The sequence below is a fragment of the Dipodomys spectabilis genome, unplaced genomic scaffold (genome assembly GCF_019054845.1).
Source record: "Dipodomys spectabilis isolate Male_0828 unplaced genomic scaffold, ASM1905484v1 ptg000030l, whole genome shotgun sequence".
NCBI classification, from domain to species: Eukaryota; Metazoa; Chordata; class Mammalia; order Rodentia; family Heteromyidae; genus Dipodomys; species Dipodomys spectabilis.
The window spans coordinates 5,793,654-5,813,848 of NW_024870707.1; the positions used below are offsets into that span (position 1 = coordinate 5,793,654).

General features: G+C 37.9%; 1 protein-coding gene across 1 annotated transcript; it reads right to left on the reverse strand.

Annotated features, from left to right (window-relative positions):
* Window positions 1–10,359: 10,359 nt before the first annotated feature.
* LOC122105027 (olfactory receptor 5B2-like) lies at window positions 10,360–12,183 on the reverse strand. Its single transcript, XM_042676118.1, has 2 exons — window positions 11,275–12,183; window positions 10,360–10,377 (listed from the first exon to the last, which is right to left on the reverse strand). Exons 1-2 carry the CDS (start codon window positions 12,178–12,180, stop codon window positions 10,360–10,362), a joined length of 924 nt encoding a protein of 307 aa, XP_042532052.1. The 5' UTR covers window positions 12,181–12,183.
* Window positions 12,184–20,195: the final 8,012 nt, after the last annotated feature.

The following is a 20,195-nucleotide window of genomic DNA, read 5'->3' on the forward strand; positions in this document are numbered from 1 at the left end:
TTTGTACGATATATCTTATGTTGGGAGGAGGCACCAGGTCTTAATGACTAATTCCCAGATCATTTAGTACCCAGTCATATTTGAAGACACAGTGAATTCCAGATCATGAAATTATATGTAGTTACCTCTCGAACAGTCACCGGTTTGAAAATGAAATTAACTTCCTGTTCAGAAAACCAATACCCAAGGAAGAATAACTATAAACTTTGAGTCTACATTCAAAACACCGTATTAACTGTATCAGTATATTCACTCATTTCATTGCATATGCCGATACCTTCTAGTGTTTTCCTCTAGTCTTTTCTGTAGTAGTTTCCATGTTTCAAATCTTATTTAAGATCCTGAACCCATTGCAACAATGAGATGTACAAATCATTATGTTGAAAAAGGAACTTTACAACCTTGGCAGGCAGGGGGAAGGGGGAAGCAGGTGAAAGGGAGAGATGGGAAGGGGTGGAAGGGGAAACAAAGGAGGAGGCAACAATGCTTGATAAGAAATGTACTCATTACCTTGCCCATGTAATTGTAACCCTTCTGTATGTATCCTCGATACATTTTGAATATTTATTAGAGATGAGAGAGGTTAAGCAGACGAATTTATTTTATTCTGTGCATGGATATCCACTCTTTGCAGTACCATTTGTGGAAGAGACAATCTTTTCTCCAGTTTAATGAGAGCTGATCTGATCTGGAAAAACTCTCAGTTCTTTAAAAAATTTATTAGCATGTAAAATAATATACATTTCTGTATCAGGAGGTGTGTTTTGATAAATGTTTATATTGTCTATTGATGATTGTATAATTATTTTCCTTCTGGTAACATTCAAAGTGTTCTAGTTATTTCAGACATATAGCTTGCCTTGAATTTCCTTTTCCTCCCTAGGGAAAAAGAAATGTCTCTCTCTTTCTTCCTTTACCTTATTATGCTAAAATAAATCCTTGCTGAAACTTTCAAAAAATTAAATATACAACTCCTTACTTTTAGACCTAACCAGCCCATTGTGTGAAGTTTTAAGTTAGGTAGAAGCAATGAGGTCATTCTTATTTTCAAAGTGTTAACAGAATATATCTATTTTTTTTTTTTTACAGTATAGTCATCTCAGACCCCAAAGGGTAGAAATATCCTTTTTTTTTTTTTTGCTGATCATGGATCTTGAACTCAGGGTCTAGGCTCTGTCCCTGAGCTTCTTTGTGCTCAAAGCTTGTGCTCTACCACTTAAGCCATAGCACCACTTCTGGCTTTTTTCTGAGTAGTTTATTGGAGATAAGAGTCTCACAGATTTTTCTGCTAGGGCTGGCTTCAAACCATGATCCTCAGATCTCAGCCTCCTGACTAGCTAGGATTACAGGCATGAGCCACTGGCATCCAGCGAAATCTTTGTGTTTTTTTTTAAATCAATGAAATTAAATATAGCTGTTATCAGTGTGACTCACGTGGCCTAGCCTCACTTCCTACCACTTGTTGCAGTGTGAGCTGTGCCAAGACCAGGTCCTAGAAAACCTTTGATAACACACAGAGAGACAGACTATTCACTAACACAATGGCAAAATGACCCCGAGGACGTGTCAGGGATCTTCCAGAAGGTCTTTCCCATCACAAGTACCCAAGCCTTGAGGGCAGAATATGCGATTCGATTAGCCCATCCAGGGCTGGATTTTTCTTCCTCCCTATCTGTTTCTCAAGCAGACACAAGGGAAGTCCAGGCTACCACTCTGGAAGGCAGTGTGGTGCCTCCATGTCCAGAGAAGTGCATTTGTGTGTGTGTGTGTGTGTGTGTGTGTTTAAATGAATGACTTACTGTGCAGTCTCTTGTTATAGTAGCCTACATGGACTAACAGAGTAAACTCTACTCTTAAAATTCTTGATGTGCTTGCATATTGTTTTCCTTAGTTTAGATTGCTAACAAATTAATAGGGTTCTTATGTCTATATATTGCTCTCATCTAACATTTGTTATTATCTTTCTTTTGCATTTTAGCCTTCCTTTTGTGGCTGAAATGATGTGAAATGTAGGCTTGAATTTGCATTTCCCTAGCGACTAACACATGTTGTGACTTCATGTGCTTAGTTGTCATTTAGGTATTTACTGTTTATACATGTACTGAAATAGTCTCCTAAGAGTCGGATGGATGTAACTTTTGCATTCTGGACTATATTTTGAGTTAATATTTGTACATGCTATAAAGAAATGATTCAACTTCAACTCTTTTCTTCTCAATACTTTTTAATTAAGGTACACTTTGAAATATTTGCTCTCAAGACAAGCCTACATGAATGAGGCTTAGTTAAGGACATTAAGGTACTGGACTTAAGAGCCAGGAACTAAAAACAAACACTATTAATAGGTAACTGGAAGTATCTCACTCTTTATTAGGTTATAGCATCTAGCTACACTCTGATCCTTGTACTAATGACTTGCTCAGAGTTGTGGATAAGCAGGCCCTAGATAAACATTTTAACACAAACATCTGATAAAACACATCCTTCAACTCCGAAGGAAACTGTTAAAGAAAAATAAACATCATATCTTCTACTGATAGAATTTCCTGCACTAAATAACTACCTAGGGAAAAACACCCAGTAGATTCTCAAATGTATATCACCAAGGTTAATTAAGGATTTTTTTTTGGTCTCTGGTAATCACAAACTTATTATTGTAAAAACATATCCAGTATACAAGGATGTGCTCTGCTTACTTCTTCTCTGCTAAAGGAAACCTAGAAACATCACATCTAACCAGACTTTCCTTCATTCCCCTTGATATCACAAACTTAGTCATCATAGGTGACACCAAACAGTACCCTGTATTACAAACTCAGAGCCCTAGTTTGAGATTATGGTTTCTAGGAATCTCCTTGGGTCTGAACTAAGATCTTATCTGAAGGTTTCAGTGACACAAAGAGGCTGGCACTTTCTGTTCTTTAACTGAACTTTTTTTTAAACTGAAATTCTATGTAGAGCATTAGGCAGTGAAAAGAAATGAAAGCCATTCAAAATGAAAAGGAAGAAATAGAGCTACACTTATTATGACAGTATGTACACAAAAACTGTTAGAGATCATAAACTAAGCTATCAAAGTTATAGGGTAAGAGCAACAGACAAAAGCAAACAACAACATACAGATGGATAAGACACTCCAGGATAAATTGAACTGAATCGGTGCAAGACGTGCACACTTAAATTGCAATATATTGTCAAGGAGATCTAATGTCTTAGGGCATTTATAATGCTAATATAAAGTATCTAACACTGGGTGGTTAAAAAAGAATATGAATTGACTTCTCACAGCTTTGGAGGGTGGCAAATGCATGATCAAGATGCCAGAACGTTTGGTCTCTGGTGATGGTATATTCCTCAAATGGGTACTATACTCATATCCTTATGTGGCAGTAGAAAGGAAATGCAAGCAAGAAACACAAATGAAACCACCCATGAACCCAGGTGTCAGGAAGAAGAGATTGGGAGGGTCATAGTTCAAGTCCAGCTCAGACAAAGAAAACGTTTAGGACTATCTAGGAGGAGATTGGTGGAAGGTTAGAGAGCAAAAGGTTGGAATCCTGAGGGATAAAGAGGACAGAGGCTATTAGACACATACTAACACAGATACTAAAACCCATGAAAAAGGAAGGAGAAAAGAGGAAGTAAATGAGAGTATGGTAGAGAGGGTGAATTTATTCAGGTGTGCTCTGTGGATGCTCTGTTTTAAAAGTTAGTGAGTCCCCATTTTAACAAACAAGCTCTCTATCGTGGTTCAAATCTGCAATCCAAGCTTTGTGGGACGTGTAGATAGGAGGATCATGGTCCAAGGATAAGTGTAGACAAAAACACAAGGGCTTACTTGACAAACAACTTAAGCAGCAAGGACAAGGGGCATGGCTCAAGTGGTAGAGCACTTGTCTAACAAGCATGAGTCTCTGAGTTCAAACAAAGCAAAAATGAAAACAAAGGCCCTAGCTAGTTCCCTTTAGCTATTGTATGAATCACTAATATGAGGGTAGAGCTTTTATAACTCAATCCCTTTCCAAGGGTCCTACCTCTGCAGGTGATTGTGACGGGAATTAACTTTCAACACATGGCATTTAGAGGAGGGTCATATCATAACACCTAAGTAAATTAATGCACAACCTTTATTTATGATTGAAAGCTTTAACATTACTAAAAAGTTGTGCTATATTTCAAAACTATATATATATAAACAATATATATGTATACATACATATATGAACAATCCTTATTTCAAAGTTCAACTTGCAGAAATGGCAAAACTACCCCTGCAATTCATTTGGAGTTATTGGAGATCCTTCCTAGTAAATAACCTTGAAAGAAAAAGACAAAATAGAATTCACTTAAAAAAAAATCTCAAGTCCCAGCAGTATTGGAACTGGCTTATGGATACTGATCTAGATCAATGGAGTATTATTTGGAGTCTAGAAATAAAAACCACTTATCCATGGCCAATTGATTTTGGATGATCACTGCCAAACCCATTTGTTAGGAAAGAAAAGTCCCTTCAACAAATGGTGCCAGGACAAGTGGTCAGCCACATTAAAAAATGAGATTGGATAAAGGCCAGGTAGGAGAAGCTCATAGCTAATGTATCTATAATAAAAAAAAAAACCTGAAAGCTTTTCCTCTAAGGTCAGCAGCAAGGCCAGGAAACTCATACTTACCCTCTCTTTAATATAATTCAAGAAGTCCTAGTCAAAGCAATTAGATGACAAAAATAAGATATATCCAAATCAGAAAGGAAGTAAAAGCTTCTCTGTTCACAGATGGCATCATCTTATATATAGAAAATACTAAAAACATCTACATGGGGAAATCTGTTAGAACCAATAAACTCAGTAAAGTTGCAGGATACCATAATGAGCATACAAAACCCTCTTGTGCTTCTACAGGTTAATGAGGAATGATTCAAATAAGGAATTATGGTAACATTCTCATTTATAGTACTATAGCAAAAACAAAAATATACTGAGGGTAACGTTAGCCAAGGGAGCAAAAGACAGAATTTGGAAACTAGAAAACATTTCTGGACTCAATGAAGGAAGACACAAGCCAGTGGAAAGCTATTTCACATTCATGATTGGCAAAAGGAAAGATGTGATGTATCTGAGCTATTGACACCCAGCTTTAAAATGGGTAAGATAGAACCTCAAATGTTGTTTTGAGTTGCATTTCCTTTATGGCCAAGGATGCAAGCATTCCTCATGTGTTTATTTGTCATCTTATTTCTTCTGAGAAGTCTTCTTTATGCTCCTTTGCCCATTTATTGATGTCAACCACATTTTTTATTTTTTTATTGTGAAAATACTGTACAGAGGGGTTACAATTACATTGGCAAGATAATGAGTACATTTCTTCCCCTCCCCCCCCATAGTTGTAAAGTTCATTTTTTGACATAATGACTTGTACATCTCATTGTTGTAATGGGTCCACCTGTATCCCTATTTAAACGACTTGTTTTTCCCCTTCCCCTCCACAAATTATACCGACATCAAATACAGTGAAAGCAGGTCAATCACATTTTTTTAAAGACAAGTTCTCATCATGTTACCTAGGCTGACTTAGAATTTAAGATTATCCTTCCGCAGCCTCCCAAGTGCTGAGATTACAGATGTACAACCATATAATACTATTATGTAAGATGTGAATTCATGAAGAGGTCATTAAACTTATTTTCTTCTGTGGAGAATGAGTGAACAAGTTTAACAGGTCAGCAACTAGGGGATAACATACAATATAAAGTATCTATGGTACTATATTATTCTTCTAAATAATAATATAGAAGAATAATATAGAGAATAATAATGGGAGAAGGGGAATAAGCCAAATCCATCAGCTTAGTTACAGCTTTAAATAATGGTTTCTTCAAACTGAAAAGTAAGTAAATGAATTTTTCTTTGTGACATGTCAAGTCTCAAGTAAAATAGATACTTTAAAAATGGTGCAGGCTTTCATTGTCAAAATCGAACATAAATTAGGATCATTTGGGCAGTATTACAAGATTTATTTCTGTTAATCACACAAATGATTAAGACTAAGTATCAAAACAACTTTTGAGGCTCTATCTCACTCGTTTTAAAGCTGGGTGCCAATAGCTCAGATTGGTCATCCTAGCTACCTAGGAGTGTGAGGTCGGAAGAATCATAGTTTGAGGCCAGCCTGGGAGCATGATAGGTGTAGCATGTCATGTGGGAAGCTGAGATTAGTAGCATCACAGTTGCAGGTCAGAGCAGACAGAAATATTTGAGAGACTCCATCTGTCTGGAGGAGGCTGGGCATGTTGGTATATCCTTATTAGCTATACTGGGAAGAAGTATCAAATAGATGGCTCAAGGTCCAGGATCATGCCCAAGCAGGAATTAGGATACTTTGTCAAAAATAACCAGTACAAAATAGAATTGGGAGCATGACTCAGTGATATAGCACTGTCTAGTAAACTCAAGGCCCCATGTTCAAATCCTAGTAATGACCAAAATAAAAAAAGTGTACAGTGTTCTTTTTTTTAAAAAAAGATTTTTTTCATTTTATCTTTGTCATACTTTTCAATAGTGAGAAAGTCTTGTTTCTTTCTGTGCTGCTCTGTTTACTTGGTAAGGCTAATGACACAGGACTTGTCCATTTAAAGGTAAGACCTATAAATTCTTTCATTTCCCCATGGTCTTTTTATGGTTGCTCTTAGACTTGGGTTCTTAGGTCACAGCCACTGTGTAAATTATATTATGCTCCTATTACTTCTCTATCAGATTATTTTCTTTGAATGTTGTATCAGTTGAGCACAATGTCTCATACCTACAATCCCAACTCTACAGGAGGCAGAGATTGTAAGGATCACAATTTGAGGCCAGCTTGGGCAAAACGTTAGTAAGATTTAATCTCAACAAATAAGCAGGGTATGATGGCATGTATTCACCTGTATATCCCAGCTATGTTGGATACATAAGCGGATCATGGTCCGAGGTTAGCCTGGATACCCTTTCTACAAATAACAAACAAAAAGTACCAGAGGCATGGCACAAAGTGTGGAGAGCCTGTATAACTATCAAGAAATCCCATGTTCAAAATAAACTATTTTCTTTAAACCCATGTCCAGCTTCCACAGAAGCAATACCCAATCTAATATCACTGGTCTAGAATTTCAGAATGATAACCAACACCCGTGGAGCTGACAGACTTGAACTTAATGACAGGCTCCCAGTGATTTTTGCCTAACAAATGCTCCTCCCATCCACCCTCTCCCGATACTCACACAGAGCTAAAAGGTTTTTGACACACCCAGTCACAGGGTCTTCGCATCAGTCATTTCCACCAGTCACCAAGCCAAGCAGGACAGGTGCAACCCAGCACCCAGGGGTCATCAATTCCGAAGCACAGAATAACCAGTAGTGCTTTCAGAGACAGTTCTTGATCAGCTATGAGAAAATGGGAAGCTAGTCATAGTCACGCAATGTCACCTTGTCAAATCCTGGCAAATGGAGCCAGGGAAAGCAATGAGAAGAGGGCTCCCACAAGTGCAAGGATGCAGATTAGTACAAGGAACACTTGCCTGACTGTGTTTCACGAACCCAATTCAATAAAACATCTGGCTATGATCATGACTCTTGAAGATCATGGCTCTTACCTAGTAACCATTGACATCAATAAGCACACAACATTGTGTACAGCTTCCTTTGTCCCAGTGAAACACTAATCTTTCCTTTCTGCTCTGGACACAGCCCAGGCCATCTTGTCCCAACATCTTTGCTGTTGTTTTATCCCAAAATCTACAAAGTTCCTTTATTGGGTGACCATGATCAAGATATATTGTATCCATAAACTGTTTTGTTAAATGGCAACTCCTTTGGTACAACTTCTGAAAGATTAAAAACAGTTCCTTTATTGGAAATGTACCTTTTTTTCCCCCTTAGATGTTGGCTTTGTAGTAACAGGGGTCAAAAATAAGCCATGATAATATCTCAGTGTTTAAGTACTGATCTTATTCAGATTGCTCTTTTCCCTTTCATTCCACATAAGGCAATATTTACAACTTCCTAGAATTAGGACTTGGATCTTTGGGTAGGGTAATTATTCAGATGGACACTGTATTAGATGGGAACTTTTTGCACTGTGTTTGAAAACTTTCCCTAAATCTATGATAATCATAAGATAAAGGCCATGATTTTAATGAGAACTAGAAATGTCATAAGAGGGAAAACATTTCCAAAAAGATAAAGTGAAAAACTGTTTTATACTCAGCACTGTTCAAAGACACCATAGCACATTCAAATCGTTATTGTAAAAAAAAATTAGATGTATGGCATCTAATTGTATACAGAAAAAGAAGATATGGTCAACACACCCTGTGGGTAGTTTCTGCATGTTATAGAGCTTCCTGTGGATAAAAATTAAAGCCATAAATATTACACACTGTATAAGCATATTGAGGGTGTATTTATAACCAACAGATATTACAATGTTTATATTTTATATTGGCATTTAGAATCATTTCAATTCATTATGTAATTCACACATAGGGAGTAATTTTCCAAATAGGATTATACATTAAACATTTATATAATCTCATACTTAGTTGCTTTACATGATTTACTAAACAGTATTTATTTAGCTTGTGTCTTGCCACTTAATGAGACATCATTTCAAAGTAGAAATTATGAGGTGATTACGTGATGATGGGATTTCCAGGAATTCAGAACTTGAAAGTGGAGAGTGTGCACTCCGAGTGAGAATATAGATAAAAATTATTTTGCAAATCAGAAAATGAATCGTAGTCCTTGAAATGCACTCCACGACTGGAAGATTTATGTATGGATGAGTCATTATGGCTCTCAGTCAATCAGAGACTCCTAGCAACATCGCTGGATTTATAGCTTAATTTTATCCATTCATTTTTAACAAATAATCATCAAGAATCCTCAAAGAAACACACATCTATTTAGGTGTCGAGCAAGACTGTATAAATAAAGCACATAAAATTACTGTTGCTGTGACGTTTCAGTGGTGGTTGAGGATGATAAACAAGTGGATGAGTTATATGGTAGGGAATGGTGGTAGGATCTAGGAGGACCAGGACAGAATGAAGAGACTGTGTGAATTGGGAGGGGAGAGAGGCCATTTAATAGCAGTGGCCACGTCTGTCAAGAGAGCATAACATCTCATTAGGCAGAGACCTGAATGGAGTGAGGGAATATCACACAGAGGGACTGGAGAGGCAGGGTCTACAGGTAGAATCAGGAAGAAAGGTCAAGGACATTAGGATGAAAAAAAGTAGAATGAAAGGCTTAGAAGCAGAGGCAAGATGATATAATGGATAGCACACATATGAAAAAGGGATAAGTCATATAAGACAAGTCTTGTCTGAGGCGTGAATTCAAGTAGGAGTGGCGAGGCTGAACGGAGAGGGGAAGGAGGCTGAGTAAGGACAAAATCCTATCAATGTGTGTGAAATGGAACAGTGAAGCGTGTTGAGATTAGCTTGGGGAGTGGGGGGAGGAGGTGTTAGGGAGGATGATGGAAGGGGTGAGTCTGATCAAGGTATCTTAGATGCAGATATGGGATGGGTCAAAATGAAATAACTCCCCCTTGTACAACTAATCAATGCCAATCAAAATGCAAAAACAAAGAATCAATGAACAACTTTAAGCGTTTCAAGCATTTTAGAAAGAAAAATAGGGAACCTTACATCTTAGATTCTTTTTCTTTAAGAGTGTGACTAGTACGCTGACAAGTTTTAAGCTTATTTTGCTTTTCATTTTTTAAAATTTTACTGTGACTATTTTGTCCCTCCCGAAAAGAGTAAAATGAACACACAGATTCTACCAAATGAATTAGTCAAGGTATGTAACTTATGTATTTATTTAATTGTAAAGGTGATAAACAGTGGGGTTATGGTTATATAAGTCAGGTAATGAGTACATTTCTCTTTGAGAAGCATCACCTCTTCCCTCATTTTCTCCCAAATTTTCCCTCCTGACCCCTCCTCCACAAGTTGTATAGTTCACTTTCAATATAATGTCTAGTGAGTATCACTGATACATTTGTTCACCCTTTGTCCCACCATTTCTGTGTCTTACTTTACCCTCACCAAAACAGATAAACTTACATACAAGGCAAGATGTCCAGAAACAAAATCAGCCACAGAGAAGGAAGAGAGAGAGAAAGAGAGAGAAAAAGAGAGAGAAGCAAAATAACAAAAATCCTCTTACTTCAATTTCTTGGAGTTCATTTTGATAACACCATTTTATATGAACATAGGCACATAGCTATTGAACCTTTGTGATCTTCTCACAAGAATATCCTCCTTTGGTCTCACTGTGTAAATGTGTAGAGTCCTGTATAATTTATTACGTCCAAGTATAATTATTTGTCTTTTACTATCTATTGTGTACTTTTAGATTTATAGGCACGTTCAAATTACCACATGAAGGAAACCATGTAACCTATGTTTCCTTGGGTCTGGCTTACTTTGCTAAATATATATTTTTTCCAAGTCTGTCCATTTCCTTACAAATGGTGCAATAGCATGCTTTCTAATGGAAGCATAGAATTCCATTGTGTAAATATGAGGTAAATAATTTATTCTAGATATTTTATCTCTGTCTCTCTCCATAAAATGTACAACAATGGGAACATGTGCTTTCTTTTAAAATGTCAATTTTTCTGACTGTATTCTCAAGTTAGATCTCTTAGAACAGTTACTCAACTGAAGAAAGTGACAATTTTAAGTTTACATTATAATTCCCCAGTGAATTATTTAAATTAACCCAATCTTCTGTCTTATGTATACACACTCTCTATCACAATAGTAATCAAAACAAAGTACCAGAGACCAGAATAGGAAAAGCAACCCTGAGGGTAGAAAAGAAACATGAAAGTTGAAGGCACCGTCGTATTTGACTTTAAAATATACAACAATCCATAGAACAAACCTAAAAATCAACACACAGACAGACCAGTGGTAGGGAAGATAACCTGAGAATGAATGCATGCAGGCAGGCAATAGATTTTTGACAAAGGTGCAGAGAGCAGACACTGAAAAAGAACGTCACTTCAATAAATGGTGCAACCAACAACTTTTTTTTTTTTGTCGGTCGTGGGGGCTGAACGCTGGGCCTGGGCGCTGTCCCTCAGCTCTTCAGCTCAAGACGAGCGCCCTACCACTTGAGCCACAGCGCCACTTCCGGCTTTTTCTGCTTATGTGGTGCTGAGGAATCAAACTCAGGGCCTCATGCATGTGAAGCAAACACTCCACCACTGAGCCACCTTCCCAGCAACCACCTTTTTGAATGCACTTTTGACCTCCTTGTTCCTCAGGCTGTAGACCACAGGGTTCAGCATGGGGATGACCATTGTGTAAAACACGGATGCGATTTTGTCAGTGTCCATAGAGTGACTGGAGCTGGGTGGTATGTACATGAAGATGATTGTCCCATAGAAAATGGAAACTGCAGCAAAGTGGGAGGCACAGGTGGACAAAGCTTTCTGGTATCCCACGGAGGAACTCATCTTTAGAAGATTGATGAATATGAATAGGTAGGATACCAGGATAACCAGAAGGGCAAAAAAGATATTGAAACTGGCTACATAAACAAGAACCTGCTCATTCACATGTCTGTCAGAGCAAGACAGAGCCATGACGGCTGGGACATCACAGAAAAAGTGATGGACCACATTGGACTCACAGAAGGAGAGACTGAACGTTTCCCCAGTGTGAAAGGAAGCATTCAGGAAACCTCCGGCATAGCAACCTACAGCCAGACATATGCACACAGTTGATGTCATGGTGGTGGTGTAATGCAGGGGTTTGCAAACAGCTGAATAGCGGTCATAAGCCATTGCCGCCAAGAGTAAATTTTCCACACTGGCGAAGCTTCCGAAGAAGAATGTCTGAGCAGCACAAGCATGATAGGAAATGACCTTGCTTCCTGTAAGGAGTCCAGCCATGGCGGTGGGAGTGACAGCTGAGGAATAGCAAAAGTCTGCCAGAGATAGATTACCCAGGAAGAAGTACATGGGGGTGTGGAGATGAGAGTCCAAGAGAATCAGCAGGACCATCCCCAGGTTCCCAACGACATTGATGAGGTAGATGAGGGTGATCATGATGAAGAGAGGGACTAGTAGTTCTGGGACATTGGTTAGCCCCAGCAGGATGAACTCTGTCACCTCTGTTCTGTTCTCCATCAGTGTTACTTAGGCTGTGGCTTCAATGACTGCAATGACATGGAAGTGTTTGGATAGAAATAGGCATCATTTTATTGTGGTAATACCGTGTGTTTCAATATTCTCCCGAAACAAAGCATGAACATCAGCAAAACTGTGCACTAATTATCTCTAGAACCTCAGACTGTCTAGTGAGAGAATCTTTCTGGATCACATCTGCATTTAAAAAACATTTATCTAGCTTAAATTGAGATTTCAACATCTTTTTTTAGGGTTATATATTTTATTTTTAAAAATGCTATTTCGGTACTTGGGAAAATTTTAGTTTATAGTTCCTCCCTTTTTTAAATAAGTTTTTTTTTATTGTGAAAATGCTGTACAGAGGTGTTAGTTACATGAGCAAGATAATGAGTACATTTCTTATCAAGCATTGTTGCCTCCTCCTTTGTTTTCCCCCTACCATCCCTTTCCTCCTGCCTCCTCAACTACCCCCCCCCAACTAAATTGTAAAGTTCGTCTTCGACATAACGTCTTGCATATCTCATTGTTGTAATGGGTCCACCTGTATCCCTATTTAAACAATTTGTTTTTCCCTTCCCCTCCCCAAATGATACTGACATCAAATACAGTGAAAACAGGGGTTATACCATGGGGGAGGAACATACAAAGCAACAAAAAAATCACATGGTACCTTATAAATACATTAGAAACAATAGCAAGAAAGAAAACACTATTTGTGTACCTATCTTGGGGTTCATTTTGCTTAAGATAATCTTATCTGACCTTTTCTGCTTGTCCCAAATATCTACTAGTTATTGCAAATAAGGGAAACCATGGGACCTATGTTTCTTTGGGCCTGGCTTACTTCACTTAATATAATTTTTTCAAAACAACATTGAGATTCCTCCTCAACCCAGTTAGAATGGCTATAATCAAGAACTCTAATAACAACAGATGCTGGAGGGGATGTGGACAGAATGGAACCCTACTGCATTGTTGGTGGGAGTGTAAAGTTGTTCAACCAATTTGGAAAGTAGTATGGAGGTTTCTCAAAAGACTCCACATAGAGCTCCCCTATGACCCGCAATCTTACTTTTGGGCATTTACCCAAATGATCATAAACAAGACCATACTAAAGCTACCAGCACAACTATGTTTATTGCTGCATTATTTACCATAGCTAAGATATGGAAGCAACCCGGGTGCCCCTCAGTAGATGAATGGATCAAGAAAATGTGATACACACACACACACACACACACACACACACACACACACACACACACAGGAATTCTATGCTTCCATGAAAAAGAATGAAACTACCCCATTTGTTAGGAAATGGAAAGACTTGGAAAAAATATATCAAAATCTTAACAAAACATTCTAGATGAAGTCAGTGAGATTAATCTGTCAATCATTCAATCTTTTCTTAGCATGGTGAATTCCTGATTGCTAATGTGCCAGGAACTGTTCTAAGCCCTTTTCTATCATCTATTCTATTATCAAGCTGAATAGTTATAACTTCTGTATGAATTGAATTGTGAGGGTTGTAATATAATTGTAGCCACTCAGAAATACAAGTTAGCAGTCCAGCTTTGGTCCCAGGTGGAGTGGTTAACTACTACATTCAATGAATTTAAATCAATTTGTAATAGAACTGAGTTCAATTGAACTTAACTCAATTTATACTTACTAATGTTCTCCATTATTCTAAAGTCAGTATTTGAGGTTTTCCATGAATTAAATGAGGGATACTGAATAGAAGATGTGGTGAGATGGCTGGAGCAGGAGGAACTGCTATAACCAGCAGAGACAGCTCTGACTTTAGGTACGGAGCTTGGGTACTGGGAAGGACTCATTTCAGCCTTACATGTACAACGAAAGCCTCCTCATTCTAATGTAACATTTTCTCCATATGTAGAATTCAGATGGTAGTGAGGTATTTTTGTCAGAATTAAATAAGATACTATACTGATCACGAATAAAGTGCTGCATGTTCGGTTCATCCAGACAATTGCTCGCTGATGGCTTTTGAGTGTCTGGGAAAGGAAGTACCAACATGTAGGGCTTCAAGTGTGGATGAGTTTCAAGTCCTTCCTTCCATTCTTTTTCCTTTGCTAGTGGACAGACACTATGTGCACCGAGATTTTCTGTGTTTCTTCCCCTTCTCCCATGATTTACACTGTTCATAAACTGCCCACAGGTGGACACCAAATCTACGGAGACTTTATTTGTCCTCTCTCTACCCCATCACCCAATAATTTACACCGTGTCCATGCTCTCCACATGTGACTGTTGCTCTGGACAACCCCCAGGAGCCAGTCCTGTGCTTCATCCCCACATTTAGCTCTAGTTGAACGAGTGTTCTTTTTCTCATTTACTATCATTCCATGGCTGAGTCAAAGTTAGTACGGGTTGGGAGTTTCCAGTTTGTTTAGCTTATAGCTCTGCTTTTGTGGACAAAAGCAGAAGGTTCTAAAGTTCAGAAGATTCTAAAGTTGAATCTATGGCAAGATAGGACCAAGATGCTAAAATCTTTTTGTTTGAAGTTGCTTTGGAAGTCTATCTAGTACCTAGTAACTAATACTCCATATTGTTTTATTCATTTTCCTTTTACAACTCCACTATATAAGTCTAATCCACCAGGTCTTTATTTGTATCCATTTTCATCATAGATTCTGCTCCAAAACACATGATAAGAGCTTTATGTATAAATGCACATGTTACTGTGTATGGGTGTATTTATTGCCTAGATGTATGTAGGTTGGTACTATTTTCATTTTTTCTTATTGCTATTAAAGGAACTGATAATTTTGAAGCTAAGTAATATTTTACAATTCTATGGGTACATTTAGGAAGAGTCAATATTTAAATGCAACTTAATCCTAAGTAAAAGCTTGTCCATGTAGCCACATGATTGTATTTGTAGATGAGGAATACTTATGAGATCAAGGGACGAAGTGGGAGAGTGTTTAAATTCAGGTCAGATTCTGATGATTCATTAGGTCCATGTAGTATAAAGAAGAATCATTAGCCAGGTGCGTACAAATAATCTCAGCACTTGGAAGGTGGAGGTAGGAAAATTGTGAATTTGAAGGCTAGCCTAAGCTTCATAGAACTTACCTCAAAATAAACATGGTTCAAAAAGAATGTACTCATTATATGACATGTAACTGTAACCTCACCTCTACAATAAGAATAAAGCATAACAAAATGCTGAAACAAGGATACAGGTTGACCCATTGTAACAATGAGATGTACAAGACACTATGTTAAAAATGAACTTTACAACTGGGTGGGGGGAGGGAGGAAGGGAAGGGATGGTAGGGGGAAAACTAAAGGGGGGGTAACAATGCTCAATAGGAAATGTACTCATTACCTTACTCATGTAACTGTAACCCCTCTGTACAGTATCTTTACAATAAAGAAGAGTTATTAAATTAAAAATATAAAGTAGGGGCTGGAAAGGTGGCTCAGTGGTAGAGTGCTTGCCTTGCATGCCTGAGGCCCTGGGTTCAGTTCCTCAGCACTACATAAGCAAAAAGAAAAAAGTGGTGCTTTGGCTCAAGTGGTAGAGCTTTAGCCTTGAGCTGAAGAGCTGAGGAACAGCGTCCAGGCCTAGAATTCAGGCACCACGACCGGACCCCCCCCACCCCCCCGCAAAAAAAATAAAGTAATGTATAAAGCAAAACAACAACAAAGAAAGACCATGCTACTCTGTTTTTATTTCATTCTTTTTGTTTTATCTCCAATAAGAAATACCCAGGGAACAAATTGAAATTGTCACCTATTTAACCAGTGTATCACCAATATTTTTGGCTTATATTAAAAAATCCTCACCAATATAATGTTTTAGTAGTATCACCAAATGGTTTGCTCTCAGAACTTAAGCATCTCTATACTTTAGGCTCACCTTGGTGTTTTAGAATCATGTTCAGCACTTCAATTCCTGTCCTAAGCTCATAGAAGGAGTTGAGGGAGATGCATATACTGTACTCATTTGTATGGATTGCAGTTCCCACTGTAATTGGTACCTTGAATAGATGCTTACCTTGTTCCCTGGAAACAAATGCTAGTCGATCCTGTGCAATGAATTTGAAACCAGTAAGTTCTCCCACAGAATAATGTGTTGTTGGAGTAGCTCTATTGAAGGTTATGGCAAAGGGGTCTAAGCTCGTTGAGACAGGGAAATGTAAAGAAAACGTGTCTCACATCTCATTTAAGTCCTGAATCTATCATGAATCCTGTGTACTTGGAAGACTCACCGCATCCCGTTTTAAAATAAGGTCAAAAAGATGTTCCCTCTAACACAACCCATGGAATTGTATTTGTAAATAGCAAATAAAGCAAAACCTACAAAACAGTGTGCCAGGTGACTTATTGTTACTACTACTACTACTACTGCTACTATTATAAAATCACTTAATATAATTTTAACCCTGTGAGTCTTTTTCTTCACCATGACTCGTAGTGTATCTTCAGGCTGGAACAAGACTTGCATGTAATAATAGAGCTTGACATTCAGATAAATGTATCAGGAGCACACGGATCCATGTGTTTAGTGGGAACATCTGCTCCCTCTAAAATAAAGTTACCTGTCATGAAGCTGGACTTCAGAGACCAATGCATGCAAACCAGCAGGGAATTCTGAATAAGAGACTCTACAGCGTACTTCATCCCACTTAGCGAGAGAAGAAGCAATTGCACTTCCTATGGGAGTCAGCTGAGTGTGTTTTAAATTTGTGTGCACATAACTTTGAACTGCTTGTTATTTATGATTTTTAATCTTTAGCTTACATGTAAATGACAAAATGTGCTACGGATACTTTTTAGTGTGCAGCTCTAACATTTGGCCAAATGTGAATTCATTAACTAATACAGCCCGTCACAATATATTTACTCAATCTTTATGGCCAACTTAATCACTCGCAGAACTCCTGGAAAACATTATGAATTTATTTTCATATATTTTTGCCTTTTGCAATAATGTCCTAGACTAGAATCCTAGAATGTGTAACCTTTTAAAAATATTTATTATCTCTTGAAAGTTGTACAGAGGGGTTTAACTTCAACACGTCAGTTTGGGAGTACAACACATCTTGATCAGTGTCACCCTTCTCCTCATTTCCCTCCATCTCTCACAACCCCACGCATCCCCTCCGTTTTCCTAGTTCCATTTCCATATGCATACATTGAATGTAATGATTGCATCCACTCACATAGAATACGTAGTCTTTCGTCCTGACACTCATTTTATCATAACATATCTGCCATTCATCAGTTTTGCTTCCTATTTCAGTAGTGAAATCTTCTAATTAAGAAGTAATTTCCATCTCTGGGTTAGGGAAATTTATGCTAGTTCTATTTTTGGTGATGGCAAATAAAATTTCTCTTACTCTATACTTCCCTCCTTAATAGGAAACATAGCTGCTTTCCTGGATCAAAGGTTTCCTAGGCATCTGGTCAGATCCTGTTGTTAGGACTCTAGTCTAATTCTTTCAGAAAAATATTCCTCTTCTGAGATTATCTAGTTTGTGGCAGATGCAGCTTTCTCTCTGTATCTACATGCACAATGATTCCAGCTAAAAATGTACGTGGTATGAAGATTACTTCATTCCTTGCAAAGAACTACTGAGAATCTTGAATTCTGCACCATATATCTGAAACCTTTGCTGTAGAAGAATGAGTAAATTCTACAGGAGAGCTATTTCTTAAATACAGGCAAAAGTGTTTCCTTGAAATTGTCTATTACCTTCTGCCAACCACAGTTTATTTATTTGTGAAACAGACTTAGACGTATTATGTCTAATACATCTTAGCATCATGAAATCAGGAAGAGTTATATAAGGACTATGAAAAGCATTAATTAAACAATGGGCTATTGTTTAAGCCACATTGCATATCTTCAATACATATAAACCTGGAATGGTAGCGATTATTATCAGGATGGAACGTAGAGAAGGTAGGCAGTAATCCGCTGGTTTCAAGGTGAGACATTTTGTAGATTTCTTATTTCTAGCTTTTTTGTAGCTTTATTATTTGCTAGCTTTATTATTTCTGTGTTCTTACATTCTATGTTTGTTCTCACTCTTTTTTTAAAATCTCCTGTTAATGGTGTTGCCAGATGCTCTGCTTTGAACCCAGGGATTTCTCTGGCTTAACTTCTATCTGGCAAAGCACATTTTAACTTGTGTCTTTTACCTTATTTAGACTCATTCTTACTGTAATGGTTGTTATCTTCTCTAGGCCCTTCCATGTATTAGCTGACATAACAGGGCTTCCAATGAATTGTGCTTGCCAAAAGTTTACCCGCTCTGGACAGGATCTGCTTTAATTAATTTATTTTATTTTTAGCAGTTGTTATGTTTTACGAACACCGTATTGCCCATGTGGGATTGGCCCAGATAGTAGCATCTCAAAATACTCAATTTAATCACTGTGCACAGTTCATTTTACCATGTAATGCAACATAATCTTAGGTATCAGGGACTAGAATGTGGATATTTGGGGGGGATCAACATTAAGCCAGCCAAGCTCAGGGTTTTTACTCATGGTAAGCAACCACTGTGCCCCTCTTGTTTATATCCAGCCTGCCTCATGCCAATGTTTCAGAGAAAATATTCAAAGTGATTAAGACTGCAGAAATGCATAGAAAAATGCAATTTCCTCATGATTTCAATGATAGCTCTTCACCCAAAGAGAACATTGACTATAAAAAGCTTACCTCGATCTTTGAAAAGAAAGGAAACTCACTCTTAAAATAGTGAGTGTCTGAAAGCAGAAATTCATCCCCGGAGAAATCCTCATGCTCTTATCTGTCCCACATTCGTTGAGATCTCGAGCAGGAGAGAAGGAGGATGAACGCAGAGCTCGGGAGGCTGGACTTAGGTCTTTTATGTACTGCACAGGGTTCTGTGTACTTGAAAGTAATTTACCTTACTTGAGCTCAGGTTCCGCACTTGTGAAATGAGAAATGATAGAGGTATCTGTACTGCAGCTTCACAGAATTGTCTCTATGGAGAGCAAATGAGGACGTGCCTTTAGAGATCTCAGTAAAATGTTATCTTCTTCAGAAAACAGTTTACTGCTTATCTCATTGCAATTTCTGTGCAGTGAGTGTGATAGTAGAAACCCTCCATCAAGTGAAAGCAAGTGTGCGCGCTAAAACTATTGGCACTCACTTTGATAAATGGTGAGCAAAGGTGCTGTGGGTAGAGCTTTATCTATTTCAAACAATGACATGTGAAGTTAAAGTTATGATATAATTTCAGAGCTCACTGACTGGGAACCAGATCTTATAAACATGGAACACTCTTGGGTAACAGTTTCCCTTTGAGAGCAATCATTTCTCTTCATCTCATTTACCTGATGATGAAGCAATTAAGCTGTAAACAAGGATATTTTTCTAATACTTAGCGCAAAATACATGGCATACTCCATCAGAAAGAATGACATTGCCCCATTTGTCAGGAAATGGAAAGACTTGGAAAAAATTATATCAAGTGAAGTAAGCCAGGCCCAAAGAAACATAGGTCCCATGGTTTCCCGTATTTGCAATAACTAGTATATGTCTGGGACAAGCAGAAAAGGTCAGATAAGATGATGTTAAGCTACTTCATTGTGGGTGGGAGTGTAAACTTGTTCAACCACTTTGGAAAGCAGTATGGAGGTTCCTGAAAAGACTTCACATAAAGCTCCCCTATGACCCAGCAATCCCACTTTTGGGCATTTACCCAAATGTTTACAAACAAGACCACATTAAAGCTACCAGCACAACTATGTTTATTGCAGCATTATTTACCATAGCTAAGATATGGAACCAACCCAGATGCCCCTCAGTAGATGAATGGATCAAGAAAATGTGGTATATATACACAGTGGAATTCTATGCCTCCATCAGAAAGAATGACATCGCCCCATTTGTTAGGAAATGGAAAAACTTGGAAAAAATTATATTAAGTGAAGTAAGCCAGGCCCAAAGAAAATAGGTCCTATGGTTTCCCTTATTTGCAACATCTAGTATATGTATGAGTCAA

What these genes read in the sequence shown, in the direction of transcription:
- LOC122105027 (XM_042676118.1), bottom strand. Translation starts at nt 12,180, where the DNA reads ATGGAGAACAGAACAGAGGTGACAGAGTTCATCCTGCTGGGGCTAACC.